Here is a 21,281-nt window from a genome sequence, read left to right as displayed (position 1 = left end):
GGCAGAGAAGTGAAAAAGCCAGCGGGGTAGGAGGAGACAAAATAAAAATACAAAGTGGAAAAAAATTTACATCAGAACAGCCACAGGAGTCTGTATAGCATCCTGCATACAAAATACATCTTAAAACGTTTGATTAAAATTCAATACAAACAGAAACACAGATCATACATTGTCCAAGAAATGAAGTATGGTAAAAGAAAGTGAAACACTCAGTTATAAAGCCAATACCCAGACACTTAAGGTATGTCTACACTGCAATTAAAAACCTGCAGCTTCTGAGGGTTGCACTGCAAGGCTGTTTCATTGCAGTGTAGACTTCCAGGTTCAGGCTGGAGCACAGGTGGGAGAGTTCTGGGCTCCAACCTGAACATGGAAGTCTACACTACAATGGAACAGCCCTGCAGCTCAAGTCAACTGGCACAGGCAAGCTGCAGGTGTCTAACTGCAGTGTAGACATACCCTAAGAGCCACAAACAAGAAGAGATTATGTGCTTTAAGAAATAAAATGTTGATGAGATGAAGAAATATAGGGATGCTGTTCCAGACCACAGAACTGAAGAAGGAAGCCTAGTACCTGTGGCAGGATTGTGTGACAAGAGGTAAGACTAGAGAGACACCTTGTGGCTATCTCTAGACTAGAATTCTTGCCAAGGCTGGTACTCAATTAACTGGCAATTAAATGACTTAACACTACAAACATTTGTTCCAGGAAACAAAACATTGTGGCTTACCCTAGAATTCAGTGAGTCTTAATTAGCATTTACAAAGGTGTTAAACAACTTGAGTTAACTGGCAGTTGATTAACTTGCAGTAAAATCTCTAGCCTAGACATATCCTGTATGTGAAGCAAAACTGTGGAAATATTTAAAAATGCAGAAGGCAGTTTTAAACTGGATCCTATTCAATGTATCTGGGCAGTGGCAATTTTCCTAACAAAACTGTGTCTCATTCATATTCCTCATCCTGCCCAGGTGCTATACAATGGCCTGGTCTACACTGGGGCGGGGGGGGGGGGAAATCTATCTAAGTTACGCAACTTTAGCTACGTGAATAACGTAGCTGAAGTCGATGAACTTAGATCGACTTACCATGGTGTCTTCACTGCGGTGAGTCGACTGCTGCCACTCCCCCGTTGACTCCACCTGCACCTCTCACCGAGCTGGAGTACAGGAGTCGACAGGAGAGCGCTCAGGGATCGATTTATTGCGTCTAGACTAGATGCGATAAATCGACATATGCTGGGATCGATCGCTGCCCACCGATCCAGCGGGTAGTGTAGATATACCCAATGTCTGTGTATGTTTGGGGAACTCAGCTATTTCTTGTTTCCTCAAGGTGCAGCAAGACAGAAGATTGTTTCGCACATGAAGCAAATAAACTTTGAGATATCTTCCTAAACAAAATCTTGGGCAATAAGGTGACTGGCTAACAGAGGTACAGATGGTTAGGCTGATGCATCTATGCCACAGAAAAACTAGGTTAGAACCAAGTTGCAGCCTGATAATCCCATTCCAGCCCTGACTGTAAGTAGGGATGACACATGATACACTCACAGTATTAGAAATAGTGTGTCAAATAGGGGCAAAAGCCAAATGCAGAGTCAGTCATGTTATAACCTTATATCTGCAATGTAGACAGGTCTTTAAGGTGTCCTGCTAGTCCCACTAGACAAATGCAACTCCCAAGTGAAATGAACTCTGAACCAGCCTCTAATTCCTTCACATATAAATCCCACATGAGGGAGATTCAATATTACATATTTTATTTCTCAGAGACAGACAGAACGGTGGCCACCCTTATCAATTTTTCAGCAGATTTTATATTGACAAATTAGGTGATACATGAGTTAGTCCTTAAAATTAACTGGCCTTCATTTTTGAATTTGAACATTTTTGCTTTGAAAACTAGCTATACGCTCCTTACCATGAACAGATGGGATTAGCATTGGTCACAGAACGGGAAAGAGAGTCAATATTATTACTAGATTAAAGCCAGAGAGAACATTATGATTATCTAGTCTGCTCTCCGGCATAAAAAATACCATCGAATTTTTCTATGTGATTCCTGTATCAAGTCCAATAACATCTGTTTGAGAAAGAGCATATATTTTAGAAAGACAGTTATTCCTGTCAAAAGATGGAGAATATATCACATCCCTAGGTAAATTGTTCTAACAGTAAATTATGCTCACTTAAAAATTTGCACCTTATTTCTAGTCTGGAGTTGTCTAACTTCAGTATCAACCATTATATTATACCTTGTCTACTAAATTAAAGAGCAATTGTCTAGTGTCCAATTAGCTGATAAACCAGTATTGGAAGGGGATTTAAAGGAAGGTCTCCTGTAAAGAAGCTTGGGGCTCCTAAAGTCTGATACAGTGGGGAAACAACCCCCCCCCCCTTTCCCCAGCCTCCCTTAACTTTCATATGAGGGGCAGGCAACAGGGTCCCAGCAATGGCCTGGGACCAGGTTGGTAAAGGGGAGTCCCAAATAGATGGAAATAGAAGAAAGAATGAAGACCTGAACTGGATTCATAGATTCATAGATTCTAGGACTGGAAGGGACTTTAAGAGGTCAAGTCCAGTCCCCGGCTCTCATGGCAGGACCAAATACTGTCTAGACCATCCCTGATAGACATTTATCTAACCTACTCTTAAATATCTCCAGAGATGGAGATTCCACAACTTCCCTAGGCAATTATTCCAGTGTTTAACCACCCTGACAGTTAGGAACTTTTTCCTAATGTCCAATCTAAACCTCCCTTGCTGCAGTTTAAGCCCATTGCTTCTTGTTCTATCCTTAGAGGCTAAGATGAACAAGTTTTCTCCCTCCTCCTTATGACATCCTTTTAGATATCTGAAAACTGTTATCATGTCCCCTCTCAGTCTTCTCTTTTCCAAACTAAACAAACCCAATTCTTTCAGCCTTCCTTCATACGTCATGTTCTCAAGACCTTTAATCATTCTTGCTGCTCTTCTCTGGACCCTCTCCAATTTCTCCACATCTTTCTTGAAATGCGGTGCCCAGAACTGGACACAATACTCCAGTTGAGGCCTAACCAGCGCAGAGTAGAGCGGAAGAATGACTTCTTGTGTCTTTCTCACAACACACCTGTTAATGCATCCCAGAATCATGTTTGCTTTTTTTGCAACAACATCACACTGTTGACTCATATTTAGCTTGTGGTCCACTATAACCCCTAGATCCCTTTCTGCCGTACTCCTTCCTAGACAGTCTCTTCCCATTCTGTATGTGTGAAACTGATTGTTCCATTCCTAAGTGGAGCACTTTGCATTTGTCTTTATTAAACTTCATCCTGTTTACCTCAGACCATTTCTCCAATTTGTCCAGATCATTTTGAATTATGACCCTATCCTCCAAAGCAGTATGATTTATTGCTGGGTAATCCCAGATAAATTAATACAGCTGCCACCTAATTAAGCTACATCCATTCCATACTCATCCTGAGTAGCCAGGATAAAGAGGAAGGTTGTTTTTCTAAAAAAAAGTTCCAAGTAGTACCAATGCAAAACAAGATTTAAATCAATGAATTAAAACAAGGTTTCTTGCTTTCTAATTAAAAATCATGATTAAAATTGGTGATTTAAAAATCAATGTGATTTAAATCAATCCACCCTGCCTGTAATGGTCTCGGTCATGCCATATAACATGGTAATATTGCCTCCTTATTTCAACTTGATATATTCCTACCTAGAGATCCAAGGATCACATCTGCTCTTTTAGCAACCACATCACACAGGGAGAGTTAGAGTAAGATTACTTTTATTCTTTTGAAGTGATGTTACACAATTGGAATCTCCATCATTGGAGATTTTTAAGAGCAGGTTAGACAAACACCTCTCAGGGATGGTCTAGATAATACTTATCTTTGAAAAGTCACGGAAGACGGGAGAGATTCCAGAAGACTGGAAAAGGGCAAATGTAGTGCCAATCTATAAAAAGGGAACATAAGGACAACTCGGGGAATTACAGACCAGTCAGCTTTATTTCTGTATCCGGGAAGATAATGGAGCAAATAGTTAAGCAATCAATTTGCAAACATCTAGAAGATAATAAGGTGATAAGTAACAGTCAGCATGGATTTGTCAAGAACAAATCGTGTCAAACCAACCTGACTGCCTTGTGGATGGGGGAGGAGGGGGAAATGGTAGACATGGTATATCTTGATTTTAGTAAAGCTTTTGATACTGTCCCACATGACCGTCTCATAAACAAACTAGGGAAATGCAACCTAGATGGAGCTACTATAAGGTGGGTGCATTACTCTATGGGAATGGTTTTCCAACCAGTTGTTATCAGTAGTTCACAGTCACACTGGAAGGGCATAATGAGTGGGGTCCCGCATGGATCAGTTCTGGGTCCGTTTCTATTCAATATCTTCATCAACGATTTAGATAATGGCGCGGAGAATACACTTATAAAGTTTGCGGATGATACCAAGATGGGAGGAGTTGCAAGTGCTTTGGAGGATAGGATTATAATTCAAAATGATCTGGACAAACTGGAGAAATGGTCTGAAGTAAATAGGATGAAATTCAATAAGGACAAATGCAAAGTACTCCATTTAGGAAGGAATAATCAGTTGCACACATACAAAATGGGAAATGACTGTGTAGGAAGGAGTGCTGCAGAAAGGGATCTCGGGGTCATAGTGAAACACAAGCTGGGTCAACAGTGTAACACTGTTGCAAAAAAAGCAAACATCATTCTGAGATGTATTAGCAGGAGTATTGTAAGCAAGACACAAGAAGTAATTCTTCCACTCTACTCCGCGCTGATTAGGCCTCAACTGGAGTATTGTGTCCAGTTCTGGGCACCACATTTCAGGAAAGATGTGTACAAATTGGAGAAAGCCAAGAGAAGAGCAACAAAAATTATTAAAGGTCTAGAAAACATGACCTATGAGGGAAGATTGAAAAATTGGGTTTGTTAAGTCTGGAAAAGAGAAAACTGAGAGGGGACATGATAACAGTTTTCAAGTACATAAAAGGTTGTTACAAGGAGGAGGGAGAAAAATTGTTCTATACCAATGAGGATAGGACAAGAAGCAATGAGCTTAAATTGCAGGTTGGACATTAGGAAAAACTTCTTAACTGTCAGGGTGGCTGAGCACTGGAATAAATTGCCTAGAGAAATTGTGGAATCTCTGTCATTGGAGATTTGTAAGAGCAGGTTAGACAAACACCTGTCAGGAATGGTCTAGATAATACTTAGTCCTGCCATGAGTGCAGGGGACTGGACTAGATGACCTCTTGAGGTCCCTTCCAGTCCTATGATTATACAAATTAAAGTCATATTAGCATTTTAAAACTTTTATACAGGGAAGAGTGTTACTGTATAGGTAGATATAGCAAGATCAAATAAAGTTTCAGTTTTAATATCCAGTGCAACCTTATAACTTATACTTGTGGGAAAATGATTGTGGACTGTGAGCCTTGTCACAGGTGGAAAAATATTATCCTTTATAAAAGAATCTATTTATGCATGGCTTAAGATGCTAATGAGATTTCTTTGGCCAACATGGTTTCCCTTCTTTAAGATACCAGAATTCTATGTTTGTTTAGAATAAACTATCTTCTCCTATGCAGAATCTATAAAAGCAAAAACTTAGAAGCTCAAGCGTTTTAGAACTCTCTCTGAAACATAAAACAAAATACATCTATTAATGGATTTTAACTAGACATATAGCTAATCTTTAAATAATAGCAATTCACTGATAAAGATAGAAAATCCTAACTGGAAAAACAGTTTTCTTAACATATGTATTCCTTGAGTATTTTAGACCATCACATCTGTTGTTTAGTGATCAGGGCTGTGAGTTGGTCATAATTTATTGGGAAATATCATGGTGAAAGAGTTGAGACATGGAAATGATGTGGAGTTAAAAACCATCAGCACTCATACTTTTTATGTTATACCCAACGTAGCTTTTCAATCCACCTCCCTGTCAACTTTATTGCATAGGCAGTGAGAACTTTCTGACATCAAAATTGTTATAGAGCAGCTACTTTTCATGATTCTCCTAGCATATATATGGCATTATTGTGATGAATGTGACTGAAATATCTACAAATATAAGAAACAAATATATACATTTAAAAAACTTATCAGAGAAATAGGTGATCTTACAGACCTTCGGGGAATTATAGTTCTCACTAGTCTAGTATATTGTACCACCACTGTGTAGTCATTGATCTCCTGGTTCCCATGCAGTCCATGGTTGAACTCTGCAGCTCTCCATTATTACCTCTCAGTATTCATCCACTTACCATACTATTCACCCCCATAGCATTCAAAAGAGTCCTAAGAAGTTAAAAGTTGGGTATTTTTGTTGGGGAAAAAACTGATCATGGAAACCATGATTCCAATGAAAGTCAAAATAAAGGTCCAACCTCCCAAGGAGCCGATATGCATTGAAGTTAGCCCTACCGTAAATACACTTTCCATGAGAGGAAATATTCAGTTGAATTAAAGTAGGAGGTAGAAGAAGCAAGTATAGATTTGGGGAGAGATGTGGGGCAATAAGACTAAGGAGAACATTACTAAATTGAGTGGCCATATTAGCAACCATTGGCTACAGCAAAACTAGGATCACATTCATCATTCAGATCACAGTCTGGCCCTCTTTTAAACAAAGAGAAATTTACCAGAATGATATACATTAACGTAAGACAAAGCACCTTGATCGTAGACTAGACAAAACTGATAGGCCAGAGATAACACACACATCCCATGCAGACCTAAAATGTACAGGGTAACATTGCAAAAATAATTGTGTAACTGAACTATTAAGGACAGTTGAACCAATTTTAATTATGAAATTATTATGCTGCCCAGCTGCCATTGGAAGAGACAGGAATAAAGAAAGGCCTATGAGAGACAAACTTGTAATTTCACAAGGCCAGAAATATATACTTACTACAAATCTACTATTCACTTTTTCTAAAATTCTTTTTTCATTTAATGCCATTGATTCTCCTTTTCTCTTCTTGATTCTCTTTTTTTCTAGCTTTTTACAAGCATACATTTTTCCTGTTGCCCGCACTTGGCAAGCGCATACCTAATGGAAAGAGGAAAGATATGTCAGATGTACCAGGTTTTACACTGGAACAAAAACAGTTCTCTCTTTTCTAACCCCCTTGGGAGCCCTGAAGACAAGTAAAATACAGGAGAACCAATTTAACTGTTTCATGGGTGGACACACTGGGTTGTTTGGTTTTGAGGGGGGTTTTTTGTAACAACAGTGGGAAAGAATTGTTACACGAACCAACTGTCTTGTTAGATGCAAGTGTTTAAAAGTAAAAATGCTGCCTTTTCAATTTGGTAAATTGGTGAATTACAATTGATCTAATCAAATCTGTTATTTATTCAAGGAACGAAGAGTGTAAGTTACCTTTTCCCCATGTTCCCTTCAAGGAGTTGCAAACACAAGTAGAGATCTCACAGTACTCACCTCTCCAAATCCTCCTTTGCCCAGTACTCGGTAATATCTAAATGTGTTCTTGGTTACTGGTTGCCTAACAGACAGAATGGAATAATTACTGGTCTCATTTCCAATTATATTTTTTTGTTTTTCTTTCAGAGCCCTGTTTGTTTCTGTTTCTTCCCTCTTTTCCTATATAACTTCCATGACCACCAGACTACAAAATGCCTTTCCTTCACTTGAGTGGATGAAAGGATTAGAATATAAACTGAATACCAAAGAAAAGGTGGTTTCAGAGTAGCAGCCGTGTTAGTCTGTATCCGCAAAAAGAACAGGAGTACTTGTGGCACCTTAGAGACTAACAAATTTATTAGAGCATAAGCTTTCGTGGACTACAGCCCACGGTGCTTTTGCTCATGGACATGGCTCCCCCTTGTGGGCAGCAAGCAGTCGCTACAAGCAGAATGAACAAAAATTTAGGGTCTATGTCACCGCCACGCATGTTGGTTGTTCTTCTCATGCATGGTTTGTGAGGAGACTGTTTCAAGCTGGGATTTTCAAGTGTTCACCACTGATTCAATTCTTTTCCCACTGAAGCCAATACAAGTTTTACCACCTTGCTTGTTCTATGTTTCAGAGGTATTTGGTCTAGACAGGTCTGAATAAAAGTTTCCTAATTTTCCTCCTGCATCTACCTCTAGCTTGCTTAAACAAAGATTTTTCCAGTAATAGAAGCCTACAGTGAAAATCATGGTTAGGCACCTAGGAGCCTAAAGGAGTAGGCTTGATTGTCAAGAGTACTGAACATCCAGCAGGGGCCACTGACCTCTATGGAGCTTCTAGGTGACAGCTCTTCTGAAAAGATCAGGTCACTTATTTAATGACTTAAAATATGGATTTAGGACCCTAAACATAGGCCCCTATTTTAAAAATTTTGGTCTCTATGGTTGGGCAAGTCACTTAACCAGTGACTCAGTTAACCCACCTGTAAAATCAGTTAATTACCTTACCATACAGTGGGCTGTAATGATTAATATAATGGTATTATAATAGCACCCAAGGCCCTAATCAAGGCCCATTGGGGGCTATGCACTATACAAGCACACAGAAAGATTTTTAAAAGTTTAGAGTGGTTAAATGTAAAATGCTTTGAGGTCATTAAACAGATGCTTTCATTATTAATACGTCTACCACAGCTCCATTTGTTTGTCATCTCATCAGCCCATTACATCTTGTCTTTTAGACTGTACGTTCTTTGAGGCAGGGAATGTCATTTACTATATTTGTACAATGGGGCCCCAAGTTGGCTGGCTTTTATATACTAATGCAGTAAGTGTTAAATATAAAAATACCTTACCTTTCCAACCATTTCCACTGTAAAAAACGGGAGAAATAGATGCTTTGTTGGTAAGCCTCAAAAGGTGCTCCACTTAAATAATCCTGGACAATCCTGCAAAAACAATCCACGTTTATGTTGGCAGACTGGTGCTATCAGGGATGAGAAGCTAACCACTTCATTAGACACCAATTTAGATGTATCAATTAATTTGTCGGGAGATGGAGTGAACATATTACTGCACTACACTACACAATGAGTTTACTGTGCCTGCCTCAGAGAGAGTGAGCAGCTAGTGCAATTCCGTTGAGAACTGCACGTGTAGGGTCACTAATGAGTGCAGAAGTAACAGATCTTGCTTATTTTAGCAAGTTGGAAGCTTTAAAATAATTCTTGAGGAATTAGAGATCAAAATGACTGACCCACCAACAGAGCTAATTTTAAGGTGGCATGGGAGGTGAGACATCCCCCCATAAGCATGGCCTGTTTGGGGATTGCATGTAGAGGCCTGCACTCCTTTCCCCTTTCGATCAGAAGGGGATCCAATTTTGGGACAAGAGGTGAGGGTATCAGGTGTGGAGACAAAAACAGAAGCACTTCTCAGCAGCTTTCCAAGGCCAGCCTGATCAGAGGATGTGGCTCACCTTGAGAGCTGGTATCACTGTCCCATCATGAGTATAGATGCAGCCATTTAAAAAGATATCTGTACATCAACAGATAAGATTGCAATTTAACTAGATCAAAAATCCTTGAAGTGCTCCCACTGTGCTTTTATTTTTTACCCCCAAGCATTCCTTTCCCAGAAAGTCTCCATCACCTATACCTTTCCCAGAGATAGCATCAACATAAAGTTACTTTGGCTGCAGTTTCTAACCTCTGCCCATAATTGCTTTTAGAAGCATCACTGAACAGTGCAATCTCCAGCTTCCCACCTCCTAAAATCTTGGTATCTGTGTAGTCAGGGGAATGAGTTATCAGACCCAACTCAGCAGGATACTATGCATCAGTTATTGTTTTACAACTGGAATAATTGATTGTTACAGTTTCACTTACACGAAAACATCTCAACCAACTGGGACACAGTCTATCAGGTTACATTACAACTGCCAAAAAACTTCATAGCAAAGTTAGACCTCTGAAGACTCACAAGACAACTGGCAAACACATTTTAAATCAGAGTTATAAGACTGTTACTTATTAATACTAGACAATCATTTCAGATGGGTTTTATTAAAACTGTTAAAGTGATTTTGGAATATAAGTTCCATTGCTAAGGTGACAAGGTTGCAATGCACAATTTTGCATCCACATCTTTCGTTTACAGAATGCATGTAATCGTGCCCACTGAAATAAATGCCTCGTTTGGCGGGGGGGGGGGGGGTGGATAAAAGCCTCTCTGGGTCTATGCAGAGCAGACAGGGCCTCAGTTTTTAAAGACCAGTACGAAGTAATTGCCTACCATACAAATTATCTGCCTCAGAAGAATATAGAGCTGAGCAGATCCTTCTCTGGGATTTGAACTTGTATCATTAAAACCACCCTTCCAAACCTTATGGTTAGGCCTGTACACCACTTCCCTCAAACTAAGCAACAAAATGCAAGACAAGACAAAAGATGGGAAAGCCTCATCTTGCTGAACACAGACATTCACTGGAAGTCCAAAAAAAGAGGAGGTTATCTGTTTAACTTCTTAGTAGTGTGTATTCTGTGCATCTTTTTTATCTCGTATTCTCAAATTATGCATAGTATTTAGTTTTCAGTTGCTGGGGAGGTGACCCAAGCTGTGACTCAAATGTTGTAAGCTTTTCATCCGACATGATTAAGCATGCCTAGAAGAACCAGTAATATTAGAAGTGTAAGGACTCTAGAAGACTGAACATTTGTAAATATGTACTATCCTTTCAGGAAGAGTCCTTTGCCTGGTGTAGGTATCTGAAATGCCACTGTATTACTTGAGAACAAAACAAGTTGTGCTAAATAGTCAGTAATGTTAATCATGATCACTCATTTAAAACTGATTTTCATCCACAATATTGAAATACTGTTGTTGGCCACAGTCACATGGATTTTAAATCAGTATCCCTTTGTTTATCCCTGGACACTGCCAACTTGAAGTCTAGACAGTTTCCAAAAAATTACTTGATAGAAGTTTTGGGTATAACACAAGTCTTGATTTATGATTTTACACTTTCCTTTTTAAAAAAGGAAAAAATAGTTTCTCTCCTTTACTGAAGTAAAAAAATAGTCTCCTACAAACGAGAGGGGGAAAACAATGAAACTATACATAAAGTAAAACTGGAATAAAGAGAAATATTTCTCTAATCTATTTCAGCTAGAAAAATCTTAGTTCTTACCATTAATAATGGATAAAAAAATTCAGGAAGTAGTGTGATTTTTTTCTTATTTTATGTTTTTAAATGCAGTAAATCAGAATATTTCCCTATCAACTTGATTGGTTCACAAGAACAAAAGAATTAAGAGAAATGGATAGGCAGGTTAACAAAACCATGCAGGCAGACTCTGCTGCCCATGAACAGCTCTAAAGACTTCAGTTGGACATTGTGCAATCAGAATGCTCTGCCTCCATAGATCACTTTGAAGAACAGGAGCCTTTATCCCTTCCCACAAATATATGGGATTCATACAGCTAAATTCCAGAAAGTTAGTTATTCATCCCCTGAAGTTCAAAGAAATTTGTCCTAAACCACATTTAAATGTTTAGGATTTTTAAATTTTAAATGATGAGCACTCCATCCCCTCCAAACTCCCCTTCCACCAACAACTCAGATCCCCAGTCACGATGCATAGTGAGGAGGCCTTCAGTCCTCATCAACTGTGTCTGCAAAAGGAACATTTGCCTAGGTGAAGGTCTTCTAGCTTCCACCAGCCAATTTATTCTGATATACTGCTTTGTTTCAGTAGAGGTGTAAGTTGCCACCATCTCTACAGAGCCAACCACTAGTGGGTTCTTAAGAAGCAATAGTTTTTACTGTCCTTGAAGTGACAATCTCAGCTTCCAGAATCATACCTTGTCCTATTTGTCTGCTATCTTGAGATTGGAGCACTTCAAGGACAACATAATGCCTCTTGAGCTAGCAATGTAATTAGTGTTGCCATCTGTCCTGAAAATTGTATGACCGTCCTGCTGTGTAAGCATTGGTCCTGCAATACTTTTATAAACAGGCTGCTCCAATAAAAGGATTTCCTAGCATAGTCTAAAAACAAGACAAGGAAACTGTCCTCAACACATCTCTGTACATCTAAAATCCTGACTTGTAAGAGGAAGAGGAAAAATATACTGTTCTCCCATATTCAGTTTTTTGAACTTGTGAAAATACTTGCCTGGTAGTGTGTAGTGTGCTATCTATTAAGTCAGTATGGAGACTCCAAAAAACTCATTTAAAATGACAGAGGGGATTTAACTGTTTTTAAGTGCAAATTTCATCAGTTTTAAAAGTAGAATCATTACTGAATCCTCTATAAATACTAAAAGGGGTCTGCAAACAATAACAGTTGCAGAACTTCCAGAAACCAAAAAACCTAGTTTTAGCTCGATAAACATGTTTTTGGTCTGTATGTATTCTCCTCTCGCATTGTATTAGTGTCCCAGATTCTTCTGTCTTTGGACACATTTGCACAACTCCCACTAAAGTCAAAGGCACAATAATAACGTCACTTCTGTTACAGCACAGAAGCAACTCTAAGAACAACATGAGTTCTGAATACACTACACAGGAAAACAAAGAGCACTAGATTCCTAGTTGTGTCCTCACCAGAATTTCATTTGATAGTGTCCCTTTAAACTTTCCCTGTAACCTCCCTGGAAATACAAATTTTCAGTGTACTTTTAGCCAACATTTTTAGTCAACATTCATCACGTACCTAGTGCAGTCATTAAAAAGATCTTTGCAAGGGTTCTGCTCCAGTCTTGTTTTACATTCATTCACTGTATCCTGAGGTATTTCCGGTAAGTGGGCTGCAGACTTTACATGATACAAACCAAAAACAATAATGAAAACAATTAGTAATCTGACAAAGATAAAGAATCATAAAAATGTAGAGCTGTAAGAGACCCTCAAGAGGTCAACTAGTCCATCCACCTGCACCCAGGCAGGATCAAGTATATACAGACCATCCCTGAGAGGTCTTTGTCCAACCTGTTCTTAAAAACCTTCAGTGATGGGGATTCAACAATCTCCCTTGGCAACCTAGTCCACTAGGTAATTAGCCTTTATAATGAGAAAGTTTTTCCTAATATCTCCTTTGCTGCAGATTAAGCCCATTACTTCTTGGCCTACCTCCAGTGGACATGGAAAACAATGGATCACCATCCTCTTTATAACAGGCCTTACAATATTTGAAGGCTTATCAGGTCCCCCCCTCCCCAGTCTTCTTTCCTTAAGACTAAAACATGCCCAGTTTTTTTAATCTTTCCTCATAGGCCTGTTTTTAATAATATCATTTTTGTTGCTCTGGCTTATCTCCAATTTGTCCACATCCTTCCTAAAGTATGGGACCCAACACTGGACACAGTACTCCAGCGAAGGTCTCACTAGTGCTGAGGACAGCCGGGACAGTTATCGCCCATGTCTTACATATGACACTCCTATTAATACATGATATTCACTTTTTTTCCCCCCCGCAGCTGCATCACATTGTTGGCTCATGTTTTATTTGTGATACACTATACTCCCCAGATCTTTTTCAGTAGTACTACAGTAAAAGCTGTTTTATCCAGCATGTTGAGGAAATGGGGGGTTCCAGTAAGTGAAAAATGCCGGTTAACAAAGAGGGAGGGTGTTCGGGTGTGGGAGGAGGTTTGGGGCTGGAGCGCCCCCCATTCTTTGCAGTTCATCCTAATTGAGTGACCTCAGTTGGCTCTCCTAGGAATCCAGTCACACCGGTTTAGAGAGCTTTCTGGTTGGTGAAGTGTCGGATAAAACAGCTTTTACTGTACTACCTAGCCAATTATTCCCCGTTTTCTATTTGTGCATTTGATTTTTGTTTCCTAAGGCTGTCTATTTACAACAGTGTATAGAGTACATACACTGCATGCCCTTGAGCACAGGTACAAATAGCAGTGTAGAAAGTGAGGCACTGCTTAGATGAGTTGAGTACAACATGATGTCAAAGCAGTATGGTCTTTCAACCAGTTTTGCACCCACCTTATAGTTATTTCATCCAGACCTCATTTCCCAGTTTGCTTATGAGTATGTCATGTTGGACTGGGCCAAAGGCCTTACCAAAAATCAATATATATGTCAGGTTTGTTTGGCATGATTTGTTCTTGACAAATTCACGTTGGCTATTGCTTATTATCCTATTATCCTCTACGTGCCTACAAAATGATTGTTCAATAATTTGTTCAATTCCTGGAAAGATAGTGGAAGTTAAGTTGATTGGCCCATAATTCCCCAAGTTCTCTGGTTCCCTTTTTAAAGATATGTGCTTTTTTTTTGCCTTTCTCCAGTCCTCCGGACCTCAGCAATTCTCTTTGAGAACATGTGGAGGATGGGGAACAGTTACAAGACTGCTGCAGCTAGTTTCCTAAGTACCCTAGAGTGAATTTCATCATGCCCTGCCCACTTGACAACATCTAACTTACTAAATATTCTTTAACTTTATCTTTCCCTAATCTGGCTGGGTTTCTTCCCCTTTGATGTTAATATTAATATTAATTGTGTTATGCATCTGGTCACAATTAACCTTTTAGTGAAGACTGAAGCAAAATAGGCATTAAACACCTCAGCCTTCTTGATATCATCTGTAGCTCTCCTTTTCTCCTAAGTAGAGGACCTACACTTTCCTTCATCTTTCTCCCACTCCTAATGTATTTAAAGAACCTCTTCTTATTGGCCTTTTATGTCCCTTGCCAGGCGCAACTCATTTTGTGCCTTGTTTTTCTGAATTTTGTATCTTCATGCTTGTGCTATTTTTTCTGTACTCTTTAGCAGTTTGCCCATATTTCTACTTTTGTAGGATCGTTTTTTACTTTCAGGTCATTAAAGAGCTCCTGATGCAGCCATATTGGCTTCTAACTATTCTTCCTAGCTTTTCTTTGCATCAGGATAGATTGCAGTTCTTCCTTTAATATTCTCTCTTTGAGAAACTGCCAGTTTTCCTGATCTACTTTATCCCTTAGATTTTCTTCCCATGGGACCTTACCTACCAGTGCTCTGAGTTTGTTAAAGTATGTTTTCTGAAGTCCATTGTGCTTATTCTGCTGTTCTCACTCCTTCCTCTCCTTATAGTTCATTAAATCTATCATTTCATGATCATTTCCACCCAAATTGCCTTTCACCTTCAGATTCGCAACCAATTCTGCTCTCTTAATCAGAGGAAGTTTTCTAACTGGTTTAAAAACAAATAACTTCAGCTAAACACATTTTAAAACCAGTTAGGGACATGGTGGTTAGGTGGCTTAAGAGGCCTGATCAGTTTTCACTGGTTTAAAGACCATGCCAACTGTTAAATAAGCTTCCAGAGAAGATGAGACTAATCCAGAGCCTGAGCATTTTTAGGACACCCGCAAGATCCATACCTTCCTCAAGATAAAGCTTCCTCAACATAACCAGAACAATTGGAGAGGATAGGGAGAAAAGAGGATGGAAGTTATATCCCTGACAGAACTTCCGATAGACAGAATAGGGAGAAGAAGAAAGACTCCTTGAATTCCACCAGGGACATCTCTAGGCATATTTAATTTACCAGGGCAGTAATCAGATATTAATAAACTTAGTAGGAGCTTTGGGTGCCCAGCATCTTCTGAAAAATCAACTCCTGTGTTTCTCAAGCTGGGCAGCCAAAACCTGAAACACTTTTGAAAATTTAGACCTAAGTTCTCAAGTCCACACAACATGTCAGCTGCAAAACCAGATCTAGTACTCAAGAGTTCCTTGCAATCCGATGATTCTCAGGTCTCTAAACCACACTACTTTAAAGTAATATGCTAAAACAGCAATTTAGCTACTTTTTGATGTTTAGATGTCAATGGGTTTTAGTCTAATCTCACAAAATTCTGCTTGCCCAGGACTAGTAATTAAAAAATTTTTTTTTTACCATACATAGAGAAAACTTAAATCTCACAGTGCTAATGAAAAAATAATGGTAGAGAGCAGTCAAATTTTGTGCTTGAGTTAATGAAGTTTTGCAATAATCTTGAAAGGAAGGGCTAGTCCACATTCCAGAATGACTTGCAAAATTTTATTAGAGTTTCTCATTTTGAGAGCGATCTGCTTCTTAATATTTTGAAAACTAAAATATCATCTGAAATTGTTGCAGTTTTGAGCTCTAATTTGGTCAGCTCTTACAATGCAGTCTGACAAAGTATTTTGCAACAGGATATATTTACCCAGTTAGTGAAGTATGTGTCTAAAACTTTCAGACCACAATCTTTACGCTTTTCATCTGAAGACACTTCATACTTGGCCTAGGGAAAAGGAATGAAAATTAAATTAAATCCATTGTTACCTCATATTGCAACAGTAACTGGGATGCCACGTGATTTCTATCACAAATATTGGGAGGCATCTCACCTATGGATTATAAACTGTTCTCATCTATGGCGTTCAAGAATTTAGGGATTTTTTTAAGATGCATACTGAAACAGATAATTATCCATACCATCTTAAAAAAAAAAAAAAAGTTAAGTATGCCAAAACTGTACCTTTCTTAAGACATATTGAAACTGGAGATTTGATTTGTAAAACCCCAGAAGCTATGCCTTAGAAGTATGCATAATTACACTGAAATTATATTTCACATAATAGGAAGCCTTACACAGCAGGATGATGTGCATAATCTTAGGCTGATTAGTCTGACATCACTCCTAGGCAAAATAATGGAAAAGCTGATATGAGATTCAATTAAGAAAGACTTAAAGGATGGGACTATAATCAACAGCAGTCAATACTGTTTTATGAATAATAGGTTTTCAACCTGATTTCACTTTCTGAGATTACAAATTTGGTTGATAAAAGATAACGCCATACATATAATAGACTATGTAAGACATTTGACTTAGTACAGCACAACAACATTCTGACTGAAAATTAGCACTATACAATATCAAACAAGCACATGTTAAATGGAATAAAAACTGGCTAAGTGATGGATCTAAAAAGGTAGTCGTCAACCTCATTGAATGGAGGTGTTTCTAGTGAGATTCTGCAAGATTGGTCTTAGGCCCAACATTTTTTATCAGCAATCAAGAAGCAAACATAAGAATCACTGCCAATAAAATGTGTGGTTGACACAAAGATTGGCGGAGTGGTAAGTATTAGCTAGAACAAGGTAATCATACAGAGTAATCAGGATTGCATGGTAAACTAGGTCCATTCAAACAAAGTGTATTTTAATACAGACAAATACAAGATCACACGTATAGGAACGGGGAAAAAAAGTAGGATATAACTACAGAATGGTTGACTCTATTCTGGAAAACAATAACTCTGATTATGGGTCACAATGGACAAGCAACTGAACATGAGCTCCCAGAGCGATGCTGTGGCAAAAAGAGCTAAGGCAATCCTTGGATGTATAAGCAGGAGAATAATAAGTAGGTATAGGGAGGTGACTTTACCTCTGTATACAGCACTGAGGACACAGATACTGGAATAATGTATGCAGGTCTGGTGTCCCCATTTTTAAAAGGATGGGGAAAAATTGGAGAGAGTGCAGAAAAGAGCCACAAAATTGATTCAAGGGCTAGAGTATGATTACTCATTGGAACCAACTACCAAGGGAACTTGTAGATTCCCCTTCTTTTGATGTTTGCAAATCTAGACTGATATCTTTCTGGAAGGTATGCTTTAGTCAAACAAGTTACTGGAATAACTTGGAGAAATGTAATGGATTATGATATACAGAAGGCCAGACTAGAGGAGCTAATGGTCCTTTTTGACATTTAAACCCCTCCTCCCCCAAACTATGAATACAGAGCTTCATCAGTTCAAAGATAACTGTACAGTACAAACATAACTGTTATCACTCTCCTGTGAGACAAGAAGATATTATCCCTGCCGTATACACAGACAGACTGCTCAAGATAAAAGTTAAAGGGACACACAACAGGAATCTTGTTAAACGGACTCATGATAGAGAAACAAGGTGAGTGAGGTAAAATCTTTTATTGGACCAACTTCTTGTCTCTCTCACCAACAAAAGTTGGTCCAAAAAAGATATTACCTGCCCCCCCCTTGTCTCTTTAATATCTTGGGACCGATATGGCTACAACAATAGAGAATTCAGATTTCTGATACAGCACCCACTAAATAGTAGATCTTGAATTTAAAAACAAATTAATATCTAAATAAATGTCTTTGAAATAATTTTCTGCTCTCCTGTTGACATTTATGAGGGTCTAATTCAGCAAAAAAGAAACTGAGTGAATGAGTGAGGGAAACATCAAGACTACATATAAAACGCAATTAAAAGCACAAGTTAAAACATGGAAAGACAAAAAATTACTAACAATACAGTTACTGAAAGCTTAGGTGTTATTAATAACTACAGCAGGTACATTTTCAAACAAGTGTTATTTCATGTTCAGTGGTATCTCTAAGGGTCACATTTTCAAAGGGAGTTTGAATTGTGTGTACTTAACTTGAAATATCTAGGGAGCTCATTTTCAGAAGCCCTAATACCTATAACTTCAAATGAAGTCAATGTGTACAGGCACTACACTTCTCTGGAATGAATAAATATCAGGCTCTTCAGTGTCTCAAGTTGAGCACCCAAATATAAAGACACCCAAAATTAGAAGCTATTTATGAAATTTTGGTTCTAAATGACTTATTTAAGAGTAGGTTAGATAAATGTCTATCAGGGATGGTCTAGACAGTATTTGGTCCTGCCATGCGGGCAGGGGACTGGACTCGATGACCTCTCGAGGTCCTTTCCAGTCCTATAATCTATGAATCTATGAATCTATTATCTAAAGTCACAGGCAGCGGCACAGCTAGGACTGGAAATCCAGACTCCCTGGAATTCAGTCCCATGATCAATCTAGTAAATTATCCTCAAGACATAGCTTTTCTGCTTGAACATCTTGATTTTGATCACTTCAAAAAAGTTCAATTAAACAATTAAGTCAGTACTTTTGCTATCATGAAATTAAAGTAATACCAATAGTGGAAATACAAATTCTGCAGCAATGATTGATCAACTGCAGCAACACATTAGGCGTCTTAACATTTTTATATTATGCCAAAGAAGTTAGTCATCTAATATAAACTTTTAGCCTTATGGTTTTATTTCCACTAATCAGGAACAAGCATTTCATCTAATTTAGAGGAAGTTAAAGAACACTTGCTTCCATGTCATCTAATTTCAAATATTCTGCATAACAAAAAAATTGAGAAGGAAGTTTGAGTCACTACTTCAAAGTGTAGTTTCTTCACACTTTAGTAACCCCCACTCCAGATATTGGAATGGATTTATGGTAAGGTGAGGACTACTTTTGAGGTGACTAAAACCTATTCAATCATTTTCTCAACTCTTCCTTTTCTAAAGCCATACAACTGCCATAGGTGCTGGAACTACAGATGTGGGGGGTGCTGCAGCACCCCCTGGCTTGAAGTGGTTTCCATTATATGCAGAGTTTACAGTTTGGTTCAATGGCTCTCAGCATCTCCATTATAAAAATTGTTCCAGCACCCCTGCAACTGCCTGAAGATTTTTCAGACTATTATCCATCTTAAAACTAACAATACATAAACTATGTAGCATGGCTTAACTCTACCTTGAACTTGCCATTTCAGCCTCCCAACATATTTATGATGTAGAAATCAAGTTGTCCCTAGGATAATAACAGAAAATACACTAAATGGAGAGATGCATTAGGCTTGTAGAGTTTTTTTTTTTTTTTTTAAAACAGGGATCCTCCTTCCCTGACTCTATACTGTATTTCTGTGTCTCAAATATAGTTCCTGCCTGAATATGAGGAAAAATTTCAATCCTATGCTGGACAGCATATGCTGAAAAACTTCGAAACCGCTTGTGTTCCCAGGACTCTGTAATTCTGATATGCCAAAAGGAGAAAGTTTATAGAAAATTAGGTCATTATTTGACTACAAGAAAACTGGCTTGTCTACTTCACACCATTACTTTTGTCTGTTTTAAGAACTTGAGTTAGCTGTCTGAAGCTCAATCCAGAAAAGAAAGAGGGGATCCTGGTTGGTTGAGGACCTATCTGGAAGAGATGGCAGATATTATAACTGACCCCTTTAACTAAGAGGGTATGCCAGCCCTTAGACTGTAAGATTCACAACTTGGGGGTTATATTAGATTCTGAGATGCTTCTAGTTTTATCTGGCAACAGCAATTCTCACGAATGCTTCCTCTCCAAAACTTTTCAATTGGGGGGAAAAAAATGCAAACTCTCGCCTCAGATCTGGGGCTCACAACAGCTATTCATGCCTTTGTGAGATCCAGACTAATTTAATAGGAACAATATATACAAAGCTATACAAATATACTTTGAGCCCACTCAGAAGATACAGCTAGTGCTGAAAATGGCTGGTGTTTAATTAGCAGCATGGGTCTCACATGAAGGATGACATGTATGGCAGAGACAACATTGCCTTAGTGTTAGTTTCTAGGAATTGGTTTTGTTCCTGTTATCTTAGGTATAGTCTATACTACAAAGTTCGGTCAACATAAACTGCCTTGAATTGATGTGTCTACACTTAAAATTTGTCTCCCATCGATGTTACTATGTCTGTGTAATGGAGAACTTACACCACCTCCCCAAGTAGCATTGAGCCATGGTCAATATATTGAGGTCAACATAGCCCAAATGTAGACACTGCATTACCTATGTCAACCCTAGCAGTCCTCCAGCAGCTGTCCTACAACGCCTGACCCCTCTAATCACAGTTGTGAACTCCACTGTGCAGGGGACACGGAGACTGGAAGCCCAACTCATCCTCTTTAAAAGCCTGCACATTTTTGAAATGCCCTTTCCGGATTGTCCATCTTGATTAACACAACTGGCAGCTCTCCATTGTTATGTGCAACTGCCCGGCTGACTATGCCAGCTACACGCTCCAGATGCGCTCCAGCCTGGAGTAGATTGGAGATATTGGCTCTCAGCCTGTGGGGAGAAAAGACTGTTGCAAGCAGAGCTACGGACCAGACATATAAACATGTACAACTATGAGCAGATTGCACATGGGATGTAGGAGAAGGGGTATGACAGCAATCAGCAGCAGTGCCATTTGAAAGCAAAGGAACTATGGCAGGCATATCAGAAGGCCAGGGAGGCCAACAATTGATCTGGTGCCAAGCTGCAGACCTGCCACATTTACGAAGAACTGCATGCCATACTTAGAGACCCCCCCGCACTGCTCCACACACCACTGTGGATACCTCCAAGGAGTCTGAGTCACAGGTCCCTGGCATGAACAGCAAGGAGGAGATAAAGGAGGAGAATGTGGGACATGTGACCAAGGGGGGGTGAGGGGCCCGCTATGCCCCGATCCAAGACCTGTTTGAGACTCC

At 39.0% G+C, this 21,281-nt stretch overlaps 1 protein-coding gene across 3 annotated transcripts in view; it reads right to left on the bottom strand.

Annotated features, from left to right (window-relative positions):
- GRK4 (G protein-coupled receptor kinase 4) overlaps positions 1–21,281 on the bottom strand; it is a 79,612-nt gene that overhangs the window by 27,402 nt on the left and 30,929 nt on the right. For all 3 annotated transcript variants that reach the window (XM_054028813.1, XM_054028814.1, XM_054028815.1), the window contains exons 4-8: positions 16,132–16,209; positions 12,663–12,763; positions 8,802–8,894; positions 7,475–7,538; positions 6,941–7,081 (exon numbers count right to left, since the gene is read on the bottom strand). In XM_054028813.1, the coding sequence (XP_053884788.1) occupies positions 6,941–7,081; positions 7,475–7,538; positions 8,802–8,894; positions 12,663–12,763; positions 16,132–16,209 (477 nt within the window). The remainder of the gene's footprint in view (positions 1–6,940; positions 7,082–7,474; positions 7,539–8,801; positions 8,895–12,662; positions 12,764–16,131; positions 16,210–21,281) is intronic.

Source organism: Malaclemys terrapin, chromosome 5 (genome assembly GCF_027887155.1).
Source record: "Malaclemys terrapin pileata isolate rMalTer1 chromosome 5, rMalTer1.hap1, whole genome shotgun sequence".
In the NCBI taxonomy this organism is placed as follows: domain Eukaryota; kingdom Metazoa; phylum Chordata; order Testudines; family Emydidae; genus Malaclemys; species Malaclemys terrapin.
The sequence above is the reverse complement of the archived record's forward strand: the minus strand, read 5'-3'. Positions and strand labels throughout refer to the sequence as shown.